General features: G+C 49.2%; 1 protein-coding gene across 1 annotated transcript in view; it reads right to left on the bottom strand.

Moving 5' to 3' along the window:
- Positions 1 to 11,474, bottom strand: part of SMOC1 (SPARC related modular calcium binding 1) — a 160,756-nt gene extending 149,282 nt beyond the window's left edge. Inside the window, exon 1 of the mRNA XM_009882460.1 lies at positions 11,448 to 11,474. Coding sequence (XP_009880762.1) covers positions 11,448 to 11,474 — 27 coding nt within the window. The remainder of the gene's footprint in view (positions 1 to 11,447) is intronic.
- Positions 11,475 to 23,472: the final 11,998 nt, after the last annotated feature.

The following is a 23,472-nucleotide window of genomic DNA, read 5'->3' as shown; positions in this document are numbered from 1 at the left end:
AGTGAGCTTGTATGCAAGGGTTTCTGCAGCCCGAGAGGGCAGCAGGTCTTCCTACTTGTACCACAACTTGATCAGCACCTTTGCAAAGGTCACAGTGCCCAGCAGCCCGGCCCCTTCACCACCACCTTGCTGAGCTCTGATCCCATGCTAGGTACCACAGACAACAGTGGAGCTGGCTAGAGAAGAGGTACATCCACATATGACTTCTAAACTTCCCAGAGTCCCTCCTTGCACTGATTTCTCAGGAAGCCTGAGAACGTCTGCACTTATTGGAGACCCTACAAGAAAGGGTAATTTGTCACCACAGGAGCATATTTCATATGCTGTATCAGTTTAGAGTGGTGTGAGGATTCTGTAAAAGTTAGAGCTAGACCTATGGTCTTAAGTTTAACACAACTGACTGGGGAGCCACATCCTCACTTTCTTCAGCTGTCCCATTTTCACTGCCTGCAAATTATTGACCTTCCATTAGCCCCATCTCCACCACTCTGGAACTAAAGCAACTCAACATAGCCTTCCTTGGTTCTATGGCAGCAAGTGGCTGTAAAGCAAGATCTTGCACAAAAAAAAAAATGTAGGAAGTAATGAAAAACCAGCATTTTAACTCAGTGCTCAGCTGGCAAACATCAGCAGAGCTGATGCTGGTGGTATGGTAGCAGGCCCTTCAGCTAGGACCAAGGTCCAGGCACAAACCAGCACAGTCCTGCTATCCAGACATAGAATCATAGAATGGTTTAGGTTGGAAAGGACCTTGAAGATCATCGAGTTCCAACCTCCCTGCCATAGGCAGGGACACCTCCCACCAGACCAGGGTGCCCAAGGCCACGTCCAGCCTGGCCTTGAACACCTCCAGGGATAGGGCCTCAACAACCTCTCTGGGCAACCTGTTCCAGTGCCTTACAACCCTCAAAGTGAAAAACTTCTTCCTAATGTTTAATCTAAACCTGCCCTCTTCCAGTTTAAAGCCATCTCCCCTCGTCCTGTCACTACATGCCCTAGTGAAAAGTCCTTCCCCAGCTCTCCTGGAGGCCCCCTTTAGGTACTGGAAGGCTGCAATGAGATCTCCCCGGAGCCTTCTCTTCTCCAGGCTGAACAGCCCCAGCTCTCTCAGCCTCTCCTCATAGGAGAGGTGCTCCAGCCCTGTCTCTGAACCAAAGTGCCTTAGGGCTTCAGCACTGTCATCATGAGATGGCCCCAAGGAAATCTTCCCATGGGAGTTATGGCAGGGACATGGATAGATGGTAGAACCTTAAATATAGCGCAAGTGAAGATCCAGTGATCCAACTGTAAGTACAAATGAAGAACATTTGTTGGGTCCTCTAGCTGGTGAAGTATTACAGCCTTTCTGAGACACCAGTCTTTATATCAGCTAAGGTCCAGTTAAGTCATACTGTAGGATACACAGAGCTTTTCTGCAGACAGTCCTTCATTGCCTGCAGTTGTCCCTAGGTCAGGTGTCTGGGGAGCTGATCTCCTCCTTGGATTCTGCAGCCCTCTCCCTTCCAGTGGGTAAATTACCAGCTGTCCAACTGGTTAGATTTCTAGCACATTACTCTTCCTCAATGAAAAGCAAAATTGGAAAGATGTGCAAATGCCTCTCAAAATAAGGGGAAACAAAAACCAAACAAGCAAAAAACCCCAACCAAACAAACAAAAAAAGGGCTTTAAAAGCATGAGCAGAAGTTGGCCAAACACAGGCACTGCTGCATGGAACTCAGGACTCTGAGAAACAGCCATATTGCAGCAAATGCAACACCCTTTCCCGAAAACTGCAGAAAGACAGTATCTTGGAATTTGTCTGGGTCTTCTGAAAAACATCACATTCACCTTGGCAAGAACAGCCATTACAGAATTAACTTATTTCTGATGGCTTTTAAAAGAACCACCAGGCACAGTTCACATGAAGAAAGTCCTTTCAGCATCAGCTTTCCCAAGGGTAACTGTGCTCCAAGAGGGCAGATATCTTGGTGGGGGGAGGCAGGAACAGTTAACAGAGGACAGACCAGGGGAAGAAATAATAGTAGCACTGATCATCATTTTTGGAAACAGCAGTCAGTCAAGCAGGCTGCAATGCAGCAACTGTCATTCATCCCTGCTGATGGCATGTAAGATAAGTGAGGTGCTGCACCCTCTGGAGTCCCAGAGGGAATCAAGATGAATGGTTTCAGCTGGGTGTCCAGCTTTTGGGAATTTTGTTAGGCAGGGAGGTTCCCATCTCAAGAGCTGTAGGATTGGACTCCCCCAGATGTATACTGGATAAAGCCTGTGTCATTATTTCTTGCTTCTTATGAATCTAGATATCGCTGGGCTTAACAGCAAACAAATTTTGCTCTTCTACCAACAATTTAGCTGAGCATACAAGCATTGCCAGGTCACGTTAGTACTTATGGAGTACTTTTCCCACATAGGCATGGCTTTCATTTACCAGAAAAATCATCTACAATTGCCACAATCAGAACCAAAGGCAAAACTTTCACTACTCGAGCACAATAATTCCTCGTGTGACCTCAGCCCCAGAACAGCCCTTGAAGGCAGTGATAACCACCACCAGAATTTTCTCAAAAGGATGCTGAACTATTCTGTCGCATATGTGTAGGTTACTGAGCAAAATAAGAAGCTAAGTTTCCAACAGCAATTAACTAAGTTCAACTCTGAATTTGAGGTGAGATCTCAACTCGATATACTGGTCTTCATGGTTTCTGTGCTGATATTTCATGCCCTCTCCTCACCACCTACTTCATCTTTCCAAGCCGAAACAGCCTAGCAAGAGGCTGGTCCACCCTGCCAAACCAGTACCTTCATGCTCGCAGGTGTGTTTGCAGTTAGAATAACTTTTATTACTTTTATATTATGTGAGGCCTGAGCCTTTGGACTGCGGCGGCCTAAGGAGTACAAAGCTGGGAATCTCAGCAGGCGTCTGCACAGCACTCCTGCCATGCTGCCCAAGCCACAAGACAGGCAGGGAAAGGCATCCCAGCAAAGGAGAAAGAGCGTAGCAGAGTTGAGCAGAGGCACTAGTCACGGTGGTCCTCGTCAAGTTCTGTCCTTCCCCTCGCATCATTCTCCCAACTGGGGAAAAAGGATCAGTAACCTTGTCTGCTCTCTGCGCTTAAATCCGCCGTTTGGAGGCAGAGGGCCAGGCTGGCAGAGGGAACACAATTTAAGAGCACCTAGCCTCGTGCTTGGTAAATTCGGCCCATTATACAACCCCCTGCCCGTATCACCTTACATATAGAGTACATATTGAGGAAGGGGGACTCTTGCACGCTGAATAACAGCCGTATGTTACCCAGGAGATATTTCCTGTTCTTGGTGTTGCTGTGTCATTAATTTTCCTACTTGTTTTGACTGTTTATCTCTCGAGCTGAAGTGTCTAGGACCATGAAAGCCACCGCCAAGAAGTAGTCAGTAATATAAACATCATCAGTATTTATGATGGACACCCAGGGAAAAATATTCCACGATGCAATGCCTTGTTTTCCACGTAGCTCGGTTAGGGCTAGGATGCCTCGGAGTTCTATTCTGCTTCGGCTCCCTTCCATTTTCCTCCAAGCAGCGAGGGCACCTCGGAGCAATGAGGATTTTCTGGCCTTTTAACAATCCCCTTGTCCGCCAGACTTCCTCCTTTCATAGCCCCCATGCGCTCCCTCCCCTCTCCCCCAGGGCTAGTTAATATGTGCCAAATCCTGACACCCTGAATGGTTTCCCAACGCCGACACTAATCACGTTTTCGGGAGCAGGTCAGCAGTGAAGGAGCTGAAATTCGTGTGAAAAAGTCCCCGGGATGGCCCCGGTGCCTCACACCTGCGTGCCCTATTCATCCACAGTGTTTACACATTGTCATCCACAATTAATTCTTTCCAGGGACGCTCCACTGCCTGCCCTCCCGTTGCACAGGGACCCCATTCTGAGCTGTTGTGTCTGTTAAATTGAGCATGGGGTGCTGTGATTAAATTAAGTTTTGTGGCTCTCTCTCCCTCCTCCCTCCCTCCCTCCCCTTCTCTTTTCTCTCCGTTAATAACGATGCCTGATGGAATATTGCTGGCACTGGAGTAAAGAGGTAATTACAGGCACTAAAAGTAGGGGAAGAAAAGTTTCTATGTGGAAATGTGAATGGGGACATCTTTTCTGGCTAGCCGACGTTGCCCTCGGCGCGAGGTGGGAACCACAGCCCCTTGTGATGTCTGGGGTAAGAGGAGGGCACGGGGCTGCGCACGAAGGTCTCCCATAGACACAGCAAACTGGCAAAATTCAGATCCACGAGAGTCTGTACCCACTGGCCTGAATATGGGGTTTCTTCAGCAAGTGGCGTTCCCACCTTCTGCTACAGCTGTGTTTGTGCATATACGTGGCACATGCCAGCCAGACTGCTCTTCTCCCAACATACCATACCCAAATGCACTGGGAGAAATTCCCTGGGCTAACAGGCCAGCAAGTCACCCGCCCACACTGACACTCTCCTGCACCGTGGAGTAAAACATGGAATTAGAACTGCTCGCTGGAGATGAAGAGGAAAACAGGAGAAGATGACAGGAATTTGACCAGCTTTTGCAAAACCTCCATGAGGCAGCAGCATTTTTGCAAAATGTTTTTTGCTCGTGCGTGAAGTGGACAACTGGTTTTTATTACGGGGATGCCTGCAAAGTCAAAGAGCCATTTTTGCAGGGAACAGAAACATGCAGCTCTCCGAGCAGGCAGAGTCGGGTGGATTTGGCTTTATGCCTTCGCTTGGCTGCTCACAGGACTCACTACCGCAATCGGGCTGCAGCCCTCCGGCACAGCGCACAAAGTATCCCCACGGCAAGAAGGGCAGAGCTCAGCCCCTTCCAGCCAACAGCCTGGATTAGAGCTGTGACCAAGCTGAAGAGCAGCCTCCATTTGCTGGTTGCTCATGTCAGACAAAACCAAACCAAACCGGGAATCACCTTAAGTTCTGAGGCCCCGATATCCAAGACACACATTACACGTAAAATTCATTGGCTACAAACACAATCTTTTAAGGCTTGGAGAATAGCAGCCTCTCTGATTTCTATCCTACGCAAGAAAATCACCCCTGCGAGAGAAAAATCTTCATGTTGGCAATTAAAAAACCAGCCTCCTCATAAATACTGCTGTAAAATATTGTTGCATGCACATACGAAATGTGCTGGAAAGCACATGCTACATCCCCCTCTAGTGCTGAACTACTACAGAATAACAACCTTATGCTGCTACTGCTTTCTTCAGCCGGAGCGTAGACTTTTCTGTGGCAATCCGTAATTAAGCCCCATAAACAAACCAGGAAGGTGGCTGCCACATGTGAAGACATCTTTACAGGATGACTGCTCTACAGCAGATGGATTCACAGGGACCGAGAAGCCTGAGAGTCCTTAAAATGAGTTTCAATACCTCCTAAATACCAATGTGAATCCAGGGCAAATCTGTTTTGTTTTGCAAGTCTCCTTACTCATTCTGTGCTTCCACTTAAAAACTATGGAACTGTGCGTATCGTACACCCGATCGATGCCCATCCCATGGCATCACAGGTCTTTAGTCCTTCGTACAGAGCAGTACCCGGGGAAAGCAGCCTCTCCAAGAGCACCATCTATAATTATTACCCTCCCAATCATCCTCCATCACAGCAGCCATGGTCCTGCAGGCCTTACTCGGGGAAGGACCCTGCCCGAGTCAGACAGGGAGCACCAGCTCTCAGTAGCTGCCTGTATCCTATTGCATCAGCCCATCTCACCACCGGCACCTACAAGGACAGTCAGGCCTGACACCGTGGTCATACCAGCCCTATGGGTCTCCAGCTCACACCAAAGCTGTTCAGACTGCAAGTCTTATTTCTCAGGCACGCAGGGCAGTGCGTTGCATGTCCCAGGCTCTACTGTGCTTGGTGAAACAGAGCTCTTTAGGTGCATTTACCTTGGATCCCACTTTGGGATAGTCTCAGCTTGTTAGCAGGAGAGGAAGGAAGCCGGAGAGAGGGCGGGCATCGGGGAAAGGGCACAAGTGCTGGCTGATTTTCTGCACTCAGTTTACAGCACCTGAAGAAGGTCCTGGGGGCTGCAGGGAGCAGAGGCAAGCTGGAGTCAGCAGGTCACCGGGGTCAGGCTGGGCAGAGATCAGGATTGACAACCAGCGTGGGCAGCAGACGTGGGTCTGGCTGGCATCCTCAATGAGATGTGGGAGCAAGGCAGCAGGCACAGCACCGGCACTGTGCTCCTGCTTCCGTAGTTCCTCACCCAGCCAACACAGGCTGCTCATGTAGTCCTTCCAACCTGGTACTACAGGCACAGAGCACACAAATTCTGGCCACAGCCTCCATGGCCTCCTGACAAAACCCACTATCACTCAGCAGCAGAGGAGCAGCTGAGCCAGAAGCCTCCCCATACCAGCCAGCCATGCTGTACCACCATGCTGCAAGCACTCTCCCGGGCCTCCTCGTTTTATCCAACCTCAAGGAGAATCAAGCCTGATCCTTCTTTCCAGGTGGGTAAAATCTGCCAAAGGGCAGCTGAAGGTAGGTCTTTATAATGGAGGCATTTGAGCAACCTCAGTGGCAGGTGATGGGAGCAGCCCTGCCTCCAAAAACTTGAAGCAAAAGCTCATATTTAAATTATTTTCCTGCAGCAGAACTACTAGTAGTCTTGGTAATACAATTATCACAAAACCTGCAAGCTGCCTACAACCCTTTCCTCCCACTGAAACCAGCAAGAGTGGAGGATGTTCAGCAAATTAGGCCGCTTGCCTGGTTAATAAATAATTTACAGAAGGATGCACAGTTTTGAAGTGCTCTATAAACGTATATTAATCAATCATTAAATAATTAAGATAATTCTCTGCTCTTTCTCTCTAGCACTCCCGAGTTGATAGACGTTCCTATAGCAACAGAGGAGCGGGACTGACGGCAGGGGGAATGCAGGGCTCGGGGAGGCGATGCTAGCGCGGGACCTTTGCTCTCCAGCCCTCCAAAAGTCACGCAGGGCAAGCGGAAGGGGGCTGCGAGAGGTGACATGCAGGAAGGAGGCTTTCAATTTTAATGGAGATTCTTACGATGACAGTCTATGCAAATAGGTACATGAAAGAGGAGAGGAAACAGACTGGGGGAAGGGGGAGAGAAATTAACCCTGGTTCAGATTTCAAAGCCAAGCCAGGAATAATTTTTGGAGCTAAGAATAGTTGCAATGCACCTTGTTCTCCTTGGGCTCAAGCCCTGCATAATCCTTAGGCTCGGGGTCTGAAATGAGAGCGGAGGGGGAGGGAGGTCAGCCTGCACAGTCCAGGAACCGCGGCTGTCCAGGCTGCAGCTCCATCACCTTTATGGTTCCTTTGTGTCACCAAAAGCGACTATTTAACAAAGGACCCGACCCTCTGCTTTCGAAGGGCCCTTGCAGTTGTTTTGCAAATGAGATTGCTTGATTGGTGAGCAAAATCAGAGATCTTTTGAAGCTGTTGCCCAGGAAAGGGGGAGGGAGACGGGTTCAATTATCCCCCACAGTAAGTAGTAAGATCTGCCTGGTCCTATTGAGAGCCGTTGAGAATGAACCAAAGCAATTTTTGGACGGACCTTTAGGTAAAATTCTTCAGAAATCCCAGGAAGACCCCACAGCCACTTCTATAAAGAGAGCAGGGTCTGCTGATGTCCTGGGGGAAACTCCTGTTCCTGTCGCAGCCCCCTCGGGGACAGCGGAGCCAGAGGCTGCCCTGGCTTCAGCCAGCCCCCGACAGGCGAGCGGGGGTCTTGAGCTTGTTGGAGAATCTGCTCAAGTGACAGTAAAGGACAGCTTCACCGCTAAGTCCAGGGGACCCAGTCCGCCCCCCTTGGGGAGCTTATTGGTGTAGATCATGTCAACACCTATGCAGGCACTCACTGGGAGATCGCTGCCTTTTTTCATCAGAAAACAGCTTCTGCAACACAAAAAGTGCCTGTGGGAAGAACAGGGACGCTGCTGACAAGAAATGACGTTTTGTTGGAGGTGAACCGGAACGGAGCGCTTAGCTTCAACTGCCCTCAAGTTTTCTCATTTCGGTTGAGTTCAGCGTCAAAGAGAACTTTCCCAAAAAGACCTCTCTTCTTTCCTGTGCGTGGGGCTTGTGGCTGAGCTGCGTTTACTGAGAACAACGTGGACCTTGCCCAAGCTTTATGGGAGCTGGGCAGAGCTCCCAGGGAGCACAGCCCAGAGGGGAGAATGGGACCCAAACCCAAGGAAAGGCGCTGCCTACTTTAATGTTAAGCAGACTTGAAACAAAACGTTTCATGTCAGTTCAACAAATTGAAACAAAACATTCCTACCTCAGAAACGTCAAAATGCTTCACTTTGATCCAAAAAATGTCAAAACAGAACACAGAGATATTTCTGAACATGACTGTTTTAATTCCAGGAAACAATTTTTTCCTATTTTTTTGCCCCAGTTTGTTCTGTTCTGGAAAAGAGAAACAGAAATGCAAAATTTCCCATAGCTCTACTTAGAGTCATTTACCACAGGAGGGACCAATATTGCTTATACACGCATGTGTGCAGGAGTACCCTCACTCACATACACCATACATCCACTGTGGCTTCCAGTGGCACCCCCAGGCCTCTCTCCAGGCTGGTTCCACCACCCATACAGCTGCCAGGCCTCCAGCTCCATGACTGGAGGAGACCCTTTGGTCTGCAGGAGGTCCCAAGTCTCTGGGCACAACCAGTACAAGTATGCTGTCAAACACAAGCAGTGGCTGTCCACAAGGTACTCTAAAAACAGGGTATTTAGGGCTGGCACATCCATCACTACCATCACTGTAGGCTTCACACACAACTCAGTTCCCTTTAGAGTACTCCCGCTCTCAACCAGGGCAGACACGGGGTTTGCTCCGACCCATTTCAGACCTCATAGTTTGGTGCTGATGTGAGTAGCGAGGAACTGGTTTGAATAATCGCCTGCTTTGGGGAGCAAAGCTAAAAGCCAGCACACTTAATGAAAGAGAATAGGGAAGGGTGTGGGAATTTCACAACACAACTTTAGTATAATTTTACCAGTGATCTTATTTTATATCGCTGAGGATTATGGATCCTGTCCCCTGACCATGGTTAAGAGCATGCTAATATAGAGAAAGGTGACACACTCCCAATCACATGCTGCATGACCAAGGTGGATCCACGGGTCTATTTTTGCCTCGGTAGGTGTAATCCTAACACTGCATCTAGTTACAGTTCGACAGCTCTGTGTGGACATGACTTACAGCGTTCTTGCCCTCCAGCTGAAGGTTGCAAACGGGGCTGTCTGTGTCACTGGCCCCTTGGAGAAAGTGCTCCCCTCCTCTGTGCCAGGTGACAGCCAAACCAGGGAATAAACTCTTCTCCTGTGCTCTCCCTGGCCAAAGCTTTTTAGCTGTTCTGTGTTTCCTGTATGCTTGGGATAGCCCTCTTCTTCCCCAAAGCTAAAAGATATCCTAAATCTTCTTTGTGCATTTATTTTTCCCAGTCTTTCAGTGTTGATTTCCTCTCCATCATATGTCTCCAAACAGGATCCCTTGATGCCATGTTCCATCTTGTTTCTACAGGGTGAGGTATCCACAGGTGGATATGCTATGGTTCTCTTGCACTGATGGGATAATTGATGTGACCAGACTAGCCACGTACACCTTAGCCCTCTGGACCAGACTGGCCAGGACTGGGGCTCCACACGCCTCTCCTGCCAGACTCTCAGCACCCATTGCCTAAGCTGCTCTGCTGCACATCAGTCCTTCCCTGGTGCCTTCATCTGGGGGAACTTTTCCATAGCTTGGTCTCTTCCTTATTGGGGGAAAAAGTTTCTTTAAAAAATTTCCCAGTACGCATTACTGCAAAAGCAGCAACTCTCATCAGCCCTGGACATACACTGTTGCACCAGGAGATATATTTCTCTCATTTTGTATAAATAACCCCTAATAATAATTCATTCTGCTAATTCTCTGCTTCTCTTCAGCCCTTCCAAACTCATCCACCCTCTAAGCATGTAAAAATAAACTGCAGGAACAATTCATATTGCATCTACAGCTAAACAAACTCTCTTGGGTTCCACTGTTACCCAGACAGTACCCTCCGGACTCGTTCCCTGTGGGTTGGCAGTATCTCAGCGCTTGCAAGCTCTCACAGAGGCTTGGATCTGATGCAAAATCAGTCTTCTTGCTGAGACCTTGCGGTCTCTTCACGAGGCTGCTGTGAAAGCCTAAAAGAACATCCAGAAGGCCTTATCCATCACCGGGCTGTCCTGGGCTGCGAGAGGAGAGCGGATCCGAGATGGGCTGGTTTCCAGGTGATGATTGTTCCCACCTCCTAGGAACAGCTTGCAGCAGCCTTGCCAATTGCCGGGATGCCTCCCTAAATATAGGCAGGTTTTAGGCTTTCAAACGTGATGCAGATCATTACGAGATCTTCCTTTTAGGGAAAAAAGCGTAGTGACATTTCATGGAAGCAGTATATCACCTTTGAGAACCAAGGCATACATTGTTTTAAAAATAAAAGATAATGAGATAAAATAAAGAATAACCACAGGAACAGAGGATATCGGCATGTAGGTTATGTTCCAAAAGTCTCCCCAGTGAAGCTTCAGATGCGCTCTGTTGCCATCACCCCCCTTGAAGATTATTTCAAGGCTGTACTAATATGTGTATCATGAGTGTGGCTGTTACCATGGACACATATCTAATCAAATGGGGCCTAATTATGTATATTACCCAATTTGGCACTTTGAGAGCACTTCAGTGATGATTCTTCTGCTTGTCTGACAAATAACATGATTATTCAGTAAGCTGCATATATTTTAATGTTGTATTTTTGTTCTTTGATAAGAAACTGTCTAGCTAACCAAAGCACTTTTCACTTGCAAAGGCATAGCTAATACTAGCAACCAGATTCAATTAATTATGTTTAATAAGCTAATAAATATATTTAGGACTCTCTGTGCTGTGCTCAGCCACCTTTAGAAAACATTTCATCATTAGTCACCAAAAATGAATTGGTCTCTTTTTTTCAAGGATAAGAGCCCTTTAAAAACTTCAGTTTAAGATTATGAATTACAATGCAATTTGTTTTATAAATAGATTTTAAAATTGAAGCTTGTCTTTATCTCTAAGACTGAAAACAGATCCTTTATGTATATGTCTCAGATTTATGGGAGAAGCAAGGAATTTTTCAGGAACATGTCAGAAATAAGTTGGTGATGCGCATTCTTATGCCCTCACTATAGGAAAAAAAAGTGTAGAAGATTGATGCTTCTGTCACCCTGCTACAATGCTCCCTGGCACAAGCAGAAAACAAGGCTTTTCCTGCGAGACCCATGGAAAGAAGGAGATTGCCAGCAGAAGGACAGTGGGATGGGTAGTGACGGAGGCTGCAGAGCTGAGCCGTGCTTTAAGTCATCTGTGACAATGAGCTAGGGGAGTTTGTCAGGCTTGGGTCAGCAGGAGGCCAGGCTTTTGGGGAGATGAGCAATCCTACCTGTGCAGGTACCACTGCATACGGCATCGCGCTTTCCTTCTCTGTCTTTCTGCTGACTATTTATTTGCATGATTTTCTCCAAAGTATATTCAGGGAAAGGACATGGAAAGGTCCCACTGGAATTTGTCCCCACCCCATGTTGTTTACCTTCCATCTCCATCACACCCACACAGCTGCCAGGAGAAGGACACATGGTCGGGAGAACCTGCCAGTTCGAGCAGCCTCTTCCTTCCCCTCTTCCATGCACTGAATGGATATGTGAGGAAAAAGAGAGCTTGTAAATCACCAGGTGACCAGAAGCACACCACCTTCTGGGATTGTCTTCCTATGAGAAGGTTTCGTCAAGTCTGCAAGAGACAAATATGTGCAGTGTGGAGTTAAGACATTGGGTGAAGGAACGAAGCAAACTGTCAGACTGTGGGGGAACTCATGTAACAGAATAGTAAACCACCCAAACTGCAAGGTGTCTAGTTAAGACTAACAGTAGAAAAGTGTGATCTACCAGAGTCAGCGACGACTAGGTAAGATTGTGGCAAGAGGACTGAGGAAGTACCCAATGGGATGATCCATGTGATGTCCAGATGAGAGATCACTGATACAAGGACAAGTCACGGCAAGCTGGCTTTGGGGAAATACTTTTGGAAACCCATTGCTGAACCCAGGTGCTGATCAGAGAAAAGACAAGGACCTTCTGCCCTTGCAGCCCTGGTGCGGACAGGTGAAAGACCCCCAGGGCACAGCCAGTTGCCCAGTGTCATCAGCACGGGTACCCTGCCCTGATCAACAGTCGGGTGGTCTGCAAGGACACGACTTACCTGGTATGGCCATGCTGTGTTGAGAGGTGGTGGTCCTGCTCCAGCCGGTCAATTAATGAATGAGCTGGTATGATTGGTGTTTGTATGGCTGTCACTGTCACACTTAGGTTAGATCCCATTTATGTATAATTGAAGCATTAGTAAGAAAAAAACATAATAGTAGTTGGAGTATGGATATCCTAGTAAAAGATGGAATCATATCATTCAATATTCCCCATGTTGGTCATCATCCAATTCATCCAGTGGTCTCTGTGCAAATTGATCTTGAAGTTCCCAGCTTCAGTCGCTCTGTGACACCAGGCACCACACAGCCTCCCCTGCCTCCCCCAGCCCCCACATCATTAAAAATAATTAAACTCTTGTCCCGTGGTGTCCAGGTGTCACCAGACACCTGGTAAGTCTCACCTCTAACTACCCGCTTGGCTGTTCTGGAATAGCAGCGCTGCAGATGCTGCCCGTGGGGCTCAGCCTGCTCCCACCAAAGCGCCCGGTGAGCCGCTGGCAGGGCACCCCCGGCTCTGCTCGGCTTCCCAGGGCACAGTAGGGAGCCGCAAGTTAATCAGCGGTGCCCCGCCGTAGGTCAGCACACCCAGCTATCTGTATTTTCCCTTGTTTGTCATTTTCCATCAATCTCCATTTTCTTCCAAATCTCTTTGGTGTACCAATTAATCCAGAGGGTTTTCATTTACTCAGGCTGTCCAAAACCAGCAATACATGAATACCCCCCACAATCACTGCCAACAGCTCGTAATACATTTTAACTGCTCCTTGGCCTTTGATGTGTTAGCCTTCTGGGCAACATTATCATTACCCTTTATATACCTCCGAAGGTGAACGCAGCGCTGCGCAACAGCCTGCACATGCTAAGTGCAAGCCAGGGTTTGCTTGTGTCCGAAATAAAGCACGTTGTCCTTGGAGCCACGCAAGAATTGCGCCCTCTTTGCTAGCAAAACACCCGACAAGCCCAAAATAAACAACAATAACATCCTGGGCTCTTTTCAAAGTGGATGAGCAAATATAGAAAGGAACAGGACAAACCAAAAGAGGCACTTACCTGGGGAGAAGCCGTAAGTGGGAGAAAGGAGTCCTGGTAGAGTCTGAAAGCGTGGGCACCACGTCAGGGTAAGCAGATGTTGTGCCTTGCGCACGTGCACGTGCTGAAAGCAAAAACACCATTTAACCGAGGCACTGGATACAGCCAAATTCAGGAAAATATAATAGGCAATTTTCAGGGAGCCAGGGGCATTGCGGTCCCAGACTGGGGCACGCTTCACAGCTTTGGAGCCATTTAGGGTTTTGAGGGCTCTCTTAGTGGAAATAGTTACAATTGCGTTTCTCGGAGAACATAAATCAGCATGGGTGGCGTCAGGCTGACGATTTGGAAGGGCGCTCAGCCCAGCTAGGAAAATGTGAAAACATTCAAAGGCCTGAAAGCTTGGTTTGGGATGGTACAGGTTAGCCAAGGGTGTTCCACCGTGGCCACACGACTCACAGGTGCTTACAAGACGGGGATGGAGAAGCAAGCTCCCTGTAATTAGCTATTTTTGCAGGAAAAGGTGGGGAAATGATGTCAATATGGGTACACGCAGTGGGGCCACTGGGAGGTGGAGCAAAGTCATTTCTAAGGAGAATTGTCAGAGTCCCCAAGCCCAGCCAGCGAGGGAGGAGATCCTGGCCCTGCCCAGCCAGGCTGTGGCCTCTGCACTTTCCTAGTGGTCTTGCATGTTCTCTGACAAAACATCTCCATGGTCATCCTGTAGCTGCAGAACAAAGCCCTGCTCATCGTTGCCCTCCTCTACCCAGAGGGCTGAAGTTTTAATTTTTTATAATTCAAAACTACCTTCGACAGGGCAGGCCAAAGCATAATGTCCCTATTGCAGGCATCGTTCCATGAAGACCAGGCTGGGCTGTGCCCCTGCAGCAAAGAGCACGGTGTCGCACGCTTGACCAGCCCCCAAACCCTCCAGTTCTGCAAGGGGCTCGCACTGGATTAAATCAGGACTACTCCAAAAAAATTGGGAGGGAGGCAGAGAGAGGGGCTGCTTGCGGCATGTTGCTGTGTGTGTCCCTAAAAAAGGGAATGAGCCCTTCCCCGCTGCCTCTGAAAGCGCTGGGGGGTAAATAGATCGTGGAGAGGAGTTATTAAAAGAGGTCCGGGGGGGACCTGGTTTAAAGCGGGGCTTGGGACACCAAACAATAGGCCGCCATTTTGAAGCAGCTAGAGCCCAGGGTGCTCATGACAACGTGGTGGAAAACACTGTCGCAGGGTACGACACTCGTTCGCAAAATAAACGGGCCCCTGAGAGTTCATTGTGCAGTGGCTGCTGACGTGCAAAGCTAGCATTGAAAAAACATAAACTGTGCTTTCTAAAAATATAAAAGAGCAGTGCCTGAGGGAGGGCGGCTCGGGGCGGGAGAAGCAGAGAGAAGAGACCGGCGGTGTTACCACCACAGCCCTGCGGGGTTTTTGGGAAGGCACCGTGCCTTTCCGTGCCCCACTGAGAGCAGAGTCACACTGGGGGCCCCGTTCACAGGAGCCACCACACCATCCAAACAAACCCCCGAAAGAAAAGATCCCCTGCCCTTCATGAGCTCCCGGCAGAGATCGTGTCCCTCCAGCAAGCTCTGCAGGCTGGAGATAACCCTCCAAGCAAAGCTGTCGGGTTTTGGAGGAGGAGCCGTGCACCCTGCCTGCCACTCAGCTGGGTATGAGGGGTGCTGCTGCTCCTGGTGAGCTCCCCAGGTCCTTCCCCACCAGGACAGGGCCTTTGGGCAGGTTTTGCTGCTTGACAGGTCTGAGACACACGGCCAGATGCACCCACACAGGGCAGCCCAGCATCTGCCCCCATGGCAGTCCCAGCTGCCACCATCACTACCTCCAGCCACCCTTCCAAGACCCCAGAGATGGAGGGGGCGCCTCAGCCACAGGAGAGACCGGCCAAGAAAGAGGGGCAGAAATGGTTAAAGTAGCTGGTAAATAAAATTCCCAGTAGAAATACATGATCTGGGCAGAGAAAAGCATCCTTTCCAGCACTGCCAACCCCACATACTCAAAAATTATGCGTCAGGCTCCAGAGAATCATGGCTTAAAAATCACAAGGGGTTTTGTTCTGTTTTTAAAAGAAAATTATAAATGTTTGAGCTTTTCCTAATTGCACTCTGGTTTCTTGAACTTTATGATCGCATTTTCAAACTTTTCTCCAAATCCCTGAAGGCTACAAACTTCTACATTTTTATTATAAAATAAAGTTGAGAAGCTCACCTAATGCCCACAGCTTTGGGGCAAACAACAAAGATCAAAAGACTTACGCTAAAATGAAGAGAATAGGAAATACTGGAGATCTCAAGAATGAACACCCTGCAGTATACGCAGCTCTTACCATTTTTCTTCAGTGTTGCACAAAAACACTTTTAGAAGATATTTTGCTATTTCAACAAACATCACATTGCCTAAGTACTTCATTCGCCAGCATGAAGACCAGGTCTTCAGTGACATTTTGCCTCCGAGAACAACGTTGCTTGCAGCCAAGGGCTGCAGAAAAGTTAAAACCGAGGCTGCTGTCCCAGGCTAAGGGGACCAGAGGAGTTTCCAAGAGGACATTGTGTGCTCAGGGTTGCGACTGTCCATGGAGCAGGGAAGGTTGGGAAACATTATCCAAGGTCAAATCCACACCTGACCTTCCATCTTTAGCCTGATCCATGCAGAAACTTATAGCCCCAGAGGGGCGTGTGGGTGCCATCCAACTTATTTTCTTCATCTCTGACAGCGCTGAAAGAACTGCCGTATGTCTTTACAGGGATACCTGTGTTACGGGGCAGATAGACTGTGATAAATGTATCAGCCTGTAAAGAGCTCAGTCATCCTCCAAGATTAAAGGCCGATTTGAGCGTGGACTCACTATCGTGCCTCTTGAAAAGATCTGGCTTGTAACAACCTGGTTATCGATTGCTGCCTGCAAGAGAATGTGATACTCTCTTTTGCACTGGTCCTGTTAGCTTTATTTACCGTAACACTTGCTGAAACATCCTCTTGTAGAGATAATGGCTTCCTTTGGTTGCTGTCAGAATGAACAAATGGAAATAAAAACATGCCACTAGTAATTGTGTCCTACTCTAATTAAAGCAAGACAAAAGCATTGCACTGCTGGGTTTGGCTCGCCATTGCCCGGGTGCTTGGACAAGCCCGAGCGGAAGGGCTGACCACAGGAACGTCAAAAACCAAGAGACGATGGTGCCTCATGCATTGGTGGAAACTCAGAGCCGTGAGGTTTCCACCAGCCCAGAAACTCGGTAAAACATCCAGGAGGAGGACGAATACACTTGGCACCCAGACGGGGATCCAGCACCTGGAGGTGCTGCTCTAGGCAGAGCTCAGCGTGCATGGCCCTAAGGGGCTGCCAAAGGTGAAGGCAGATGGTGAAGGACAGGAATAAGCAAAGGTTTTTCAACAGTCGTCTTGAACTTTTCATGGCCCAACTGCACCATGCAGAGAGGCCAACAGCTCAGCTCAGGTGGGAGGCAGCAGGACTCTCGCAGGATGGTGCACGCTGTCTCCCAGGGTGCTGGGGACCCTGACTTCCCCCTCAGACCCCGGGACACACCTAGAGCCCATCACACCAAGCTCCCAGCCTTCCTAGCGTTGCAACAAGGCATGGTGGAGCCCAGTACCACGTCTCTCATCCTCCATGGTCTTCATCCTCACCACACCACCAGGAAGCAAAACGTCCCTGCCTGCAGATGTGGAAGAGATGCAGAAATTTGCTTACCTGTGTCCTACAGCAGGGCTAAGCAAGGAAATAGGTCCAGCTCTCTTCCCCCGCAGGCGAGCAGCATAACCCTCTGCATGTCCTCCCTCTTCAGGCTGAATCAGGGTCCCATCACAACAGGTGCAAGCTGAAGAAAAAGGCAACAAAATAAGTGGGGGGGGGGAAGGGCAAAATTGTCCCCAAATCCAAACTAAAAAGCAGTGGCATAACCACATCACTGAGCACTCATGGAGCTTGCCCTGTAAACAAACAGGTGACCATATCCAAGTACCGTTGTACACCCAGATATTTATTTGGGATCACTCTGCTGATTGATGGCGAATCATGTAAGAGCTGGGCCAGTAGTCAGGACTGACCCGGGGACAGCCAGGCATCAAACATCCCTTAGGACGTGGTTTCAGGTGCCCGTCTCAGCTGCAGTGCTGCCTTGTGAAGCCCCTGAGCCTGCTTGGGCTGCTTCTTCATGCTGGCACACTCAGGGCGCCCCGTTGCGCTGTGGGACCCGGGCTTTCACACCAGCCTTTCTGTGGCTGCTGGGAATCAAAGCAGGCTTAAAAGAAAACCCTTCTGTAGCTAAAATGTGCTATGCTCATCTCTTATTAAGCTCGGATTGCTTCAGGAGCTTTCCCCACTGCTTTCCCCACACAGGGGACAGTCATAAACCGGGATGCAAGACCTAGACCGGTCCCAGCCATCTGCTCAATGGCTTTCTTGGTCCTGAGCCTCATGAACAAGTGCAGTGTGGCTGCTGCAGCCATTTCTGCCTCTCAGGGAGATCTTCACTGCTAAGCAAGCTAACTAGTCCTCTTCTTGAAGCTCCTAATGCACCTATGGGGGAGAGAGAAGTCTGATCTTCTAATATGCACAGTCTACAGCATTCCTGCAAAGTCTGTGAGTAACCACAAGAGGAAAACAGAAGAGACACAAGATCGTTTCCAGGCACCACAGTCAGTGATGCAAGGATGCTGAAAGAGCAGACAAGAACCAAAGTCATGCGCTCCACAGTGGCAGCACCATTTTCTCCCTTATTAGCCCTGTAACTCCAAAGTGTCATCTTGGTCCTACAAAGTCAGGTATGCACTTAAACATAGCTCTGTTTTCGACTGCATTACTTAAATTATGTTTTCTTTATGTTTTCTAAAAGAAATATTTTTTTTCTTCCTCATGCTGGGAAGGATGGTGGCTGAGGGCATCACAACAGAGTTGAGAAACAAGAGGAGATGGAGGTCAGTATGTCAACAGATAATTTTCCCAAATTGATTTGCAGGTGAGTATTAAAGTTTCCAGGCAGCTGAAGCTGCTTGGTTGCTGCATGGAGCATTGTCTCAGCAGCTCAAGGGTGGTTTCCAGAGCCATGTCAGGACCTAGGCTTTGCTAGCATCCCACCGACACCTTCAAAGACACTGAGGAGCATGGGATGCTCTTCTCCAGCACTGCATGCGTGCTGCAAGGGAACTCCCAGCTCTTCCACTGAGCCCTCACATGCAGGCACCAAGTTGAGTGGCTCTGTGGCACTGCTGCTCTGCGCCTGCTGCAGAGGTCTCCCACACAGCCACCTGGGGGCTTATTTCTAAGATTAAACCCTGGTGGTAGTTTCCATGCCTTCTCTTTGACATGGAAATTTCTCTCTCTTATCAAGGCCATTTGGCTGCCCTTCAGAGGGGAGCTTGAGTGTAACAGGGGGGGAAAGACTGCCTTTTCATAGACCTCCTGGTTCTCCCCTGGGGTTTGGGTAAGGGTCTTGGACTCTTTCAGTAATCCTTGGCTATTCCTGATCACCTTATTTCTTACTTCCCATTTTCCTGGCCATCTCCTTTATTAAATCTTCACATTCATTATGTAGGAAGAAGAGCTACTTCACGTCGCTAATGGAGCTACAGAGGTAGAACTTGAGCATAATCTACTCAATGAAATTGCTTAATATGAGCTTTGATACAAATGAAACACACTGACCTCAGCTTGAGGTGCAATTGCCATTCACAGGTGTACAGCATCCACAGCTGGAAGCTGGGCAAGGGACTAGGAAACCTTCTGCTGCCCAGATCAGCTCTCCCAAGCTTGTGCCAAAGAGGCTTCTTACCTGTCCCAGAAAAAACACAGCATTTTCTGAAGCGTTATCACCCTGCAAAGATCAGAAGAGTGGCAGACAAGGCTCATTTCTCCCATAAAGCTAAGAGCAATAGTCAAGGCTGTACAGATCAGATACAGGCTTAAGGAAGGTCTTACTGGCCTGCCAACAGCATTTTACCAAAGTTTCAAGGAAACTTAAGCTGTCAAATTTTTACGAAGCTGTTTTTGACATCTTGTCCCTCAGGAAATGGAACAGTCAAGATTAACCAGACCCACTAATTCTGTAGTTAACAAGTGACTACAATAGACAATAAATAACATCTCTTCCCCCACAGGGAAAAATAAGCATCACGGACATGAACACACTTCCTTCTGTGGAGTTTTCCCCCCCAAAAAACATCCGTCCTCGAGATGAACCTGCTCCAGCACCATGCTGACACCCTTCCTGCAGGCATGGGTGGCAAAGCCAGAACCACCCTCTGCATCCAGGAAGGTGGGGTAACCCCCGTGCTTCCCTCAACCCATGCAAAGATCCCCCTCCCATCAGCAGGGGCATTTCTACCCCAGACCTGCAGACTGCTCCCCACCAAGGGAAAACAGCCTCTCCCACCTATCACCATGTTGCACTGACTGCTATGGGCTTCTTAGAGAAAACCAAACAGCTACCACAGTGGTCAGAAACCCACGGCAACCTGTGTTTCCTAACCGTAAGAATCACCCATCTCCAGAATTGGTGCTCTCTCTCTGGAGTAACTTAAAACCCCTTAGGGTAGTAACACCACTGAAAGGATGGGGCAGGACCCTTCCATGCCACCAAAGCCCTTTGGCACTTCACAGTGCCGGTGGAAATCCTTGCTCTAGAAGTCAGGAAGAAGGGGCCACCTACTGAAATGTGGGTCTCAATGGCTGAAGTGCCTCACTCCTGGCTCTTGGGAGCAGCTTTCCTTTCTCCAGAGCTGCCCACACCGCTCATGGCATAAGCAATGCCCACCTGGCCAGCAAGCTCAAATTTAAAACAGCTTCCCTGAAGCAGAGAAGAGGCACTGGAGTAAGCTCATTTTTCACTGCTGACCGACCGGACCGTGCTCCAGCTGGAGTCCCCTCCTGGTCTGTGGCTGAGGCGAAGCCGTCAGTAAAATCACAGGAGGGTGCACTATCCCCTCCTCTGGCTGTTTAAAATAAGTGTCACTAAACCAGACAGATGCTGGCGCTGTGTCTCAGCAGGCGCTAATTTAGCCCATACGGAGTGCTCTTACATCATTTGTTCTGGGCACAGCTTAATTGCAAAATTAATTATTTTCCTATCAAACAAAATTGTATAAGAGGGTAGTCATGGGATTTTTAAGCCTGATGGATGCTAAATGGGATTTGAATAAATATAAACAACTTTGGCTCCTGTCTGTGCTCAGGGCCGCTAAGAGAGTAGCACTGCCGGGGCAGGGAGCCAGCGAAGGCCCGGCGGTGGGGGACAGGGCATGGCTGCCACCGGGAAGGCAGGGGGACGCGGTCCCAGCCATCCTGCTGCAGGGCGCCAGGATGGGACCCCCGACTGTGCTGGGATGCCACAGCAGACACAGCCGGGCAGTGAATAGCAGATTGCACGGCCACCCATCTCTGGCACATCCCAGCAGCTGTGGGAGGCCTCCAGAGTGTGCTGCTGGTGTCATGGCAGGGTTTTCCACCTTGCTGCGGGGAGCCAGCAGGACCATGCAGAGCCAGGGGAGCTTCTCCAGCCCCCCTTGCCCTGTCCCGCTCCAGATGCGCCCCTTCCCCATGACACGCCAGGTAGCCACCCCCAAAATGGAGCTGGCACAGCAACATGATGGCACCCAACACCGGTGAGAAGAGAGGAGTGTGTCCATCAGCCCTGGCCAATGGTACATGGCAGCTTGTGGCCAGACTGCTTCACACCAGGTAGTGAGTGGTTTGCATCTCCAGACGAGCCCGTTCAATTTGTTCTTGTTTCTGACCCTATCGCAGCAGACTCAGATATAAGCAGATCTATCCACCACCCCAAACACACAACTTGTCCTGTGACGGGGCAGACCAGACCTAGATTTTAATTGGAGGGCATCCCATTTAAGTGGGCTGCATCCTCACATGATGGCCGTCGTGAGAAAACACGGATAGGACCAAAACTGTGGTGTGGGTACAACTGATACAAGTTGTGGCAAGTCCTGATTGTCCCTGCAGAGGTCCTCCCTCTTCAACCTCCCCGACAGCCACTCCAGCACAGTGCTGGCCATGTGGCAGGGCTGTGGTGTGAAAATTGCCTCAAAAGCACACAGAAATGGGCAAATTGGTTAGCCAAGCACATAAACATACAGTGAGAAAACCTCACCTGAGCAAAATATGGGAACCAGATTGTAGGCCAACATAGTGGGAAATCTGGCACAAACGAAGTCACCACTGCTCTTACCGTGCATGTTTGCTGACGTATGGCCTTTGGGTAACAACTGGGCTGAGCTCAAGTTACGTTAAATTCTGTAAAAAGACAGAAGAAATTACAATCCCAACTGCAGACTGGAAAACTGGACCTCAGCTCCCCACCACTGAGAGGGGCATGTGAGCCATTTCTTATCTATCCAGTGGAATTATGAAGCTGTGTTATGAAAGCATGAAGCACTGACTCCTTTGGTGTCTTAAAAAAAAAAAAAAAAAAGTCCACAGCACAGCTCATTTCGAGCTTCAACAGGAAGCCTGCTAACTTGTATATGTTTGGTTGGTCTTTTTTTAATACCTCCTTTAATGCCTTGCGTTTGTTAAGCATCCTGTGATGCCTGGCGTATCAGACTATATCTCTGAATTTGGGAGTATCTGACTTAATAAAAACGGTCTAAGTGATGGCACCTACGGTGAGACTTTGTTGGTTTAGGAGTTCTTTTCTCCATAGAGAGCAACCAGGCTCTGGGCATGCAACCACTGCCCTCAAGTGGCATGAGCTGTGCAGGACCTTTCAGGAAGCTCCGTAGCTTTACACAGGGTGAGAACACAAGCAAAGGCCTCTGCATGGGAAGCAAGCTGTTTGAGGATATTTGGGCTGTGAGGCGGGGGAAATAAAAGGAGACTGTTTAAAAAACATCTAGAAATTTACCTTTTAAGAACTGAGCCCGGAAAGCAGTCAAAAGAAGGAAAAGGCACGCTTTGCGTAGGGATGAAGCGAGGGTCTTGCTTGCTGAGCAGGTGGCTCCACCGAGGCCAAAGCCTCCTCTGAACCGAGGTAGATGACATGACCATCAGGTCAGCAGCAGCCCATTGTGGGCTGCCAGCAGCATGCCATGCACCACCCGGGCCCCACTGCCTCCTGACATAGGAGCCCGCTCCTTCCTCCGCCCAACCTCCTTGGTGGTCCCACCTCCCAGGTACCACTGCAGCGAGCAGCGGGGTTTAGAGCCAAGACACGGCTTTTCGGACACATCTGAGCCCGACCCCCCCAACTCCGGTACCTCTGGTACCAACCCCAGCATGGATCACGGTGAAATAATGATCCTAATTTATTCTGCTTCTCTCAACCAGTCTCTCCCTTGGTTCCTGCGACATTTCCTGTGTTAACTACTGGGAACCAGCAGGAACACTTGAAGACCAAACAACTAGCAGGCATTTTTTTTTAATTATTGGGGTAGTTGAAGCATTCTTCTACAGCCCTGCAAAGACAAAGGGTGAGAGTATTACAACATCGTTGTTTTAAACCCCTGAGCACTACTGAGCTTGCCGGGGGGGGTCTGGGCGCTGCTGAGGCAGTGACGCTTTATAACCACTTAATTGTTTGACTTGACCTTTCTCACATCTTCTGACAAAATTCAGCGCACAGCTAAAAGGCAAACACAGTGAAAACAAGCATTTCCTTAGGATAGCTGGGGATCTGTGGGAGAAAAACCTGAACGGAGGCAGAGAAAAAGAGAAGGAATGGCTGTGGCCTTTGTGCCTGCATTTTCTCCTAATTCCTATGGGCCTTGCCCATCTGCCGCTTGGGCAGCCCTTACTTGTGCCTGGAAATCTTGCAGAAGCCCAAAGAAAACCAAAACACGTGCAGCACTGCAGGCCACCTCCTCCTGCTTCCTTAGCCAGGACCCAAGCGACAAGGCTGGGCAGGACTCTGCCACCACAGTGACAGACGTGTCCCAAAGCACCACCTGCAATTTATGGGGAAGGGCCCTTGTCCCCAAGCATGACGGTGTCATGCTCACAAGGGTGTAGAAGAAGCCACGGGCATGGACACACAGAGCCCCGTCCCACACTGCTGCAAGCATCCCGATGGGGGATGCCCACGCTGGGCTCCAGTGCTGTTGTCAGTGCTTTTCCGTCCTGGCTTTCAGCCTGGAAAACAAAGTTCCCAACCAAAGCGAGAGCAAGTGGGGAAGAACAGCTCCAACA

The sequence above is a fragment of the Charadrius vociferus genome, unplaced genomic scaffold (assembly GCF_000708025.1).
Source record: "Charadrius vociferus isolate BGI_N301 unplaced genomic scaffold, ASM70802v2 scaffold50, whole genome shotgun sequence".
NCBI classification, from domain to species: Eukaryota; Metazoa; Chordata; class Aves; order Charadriiformes; family Charadriidae; genus Charadrius; species Charadrius vociferus.
This window is presented reverse-complemented; position numbering and strand designations above follow the sequence as displayed.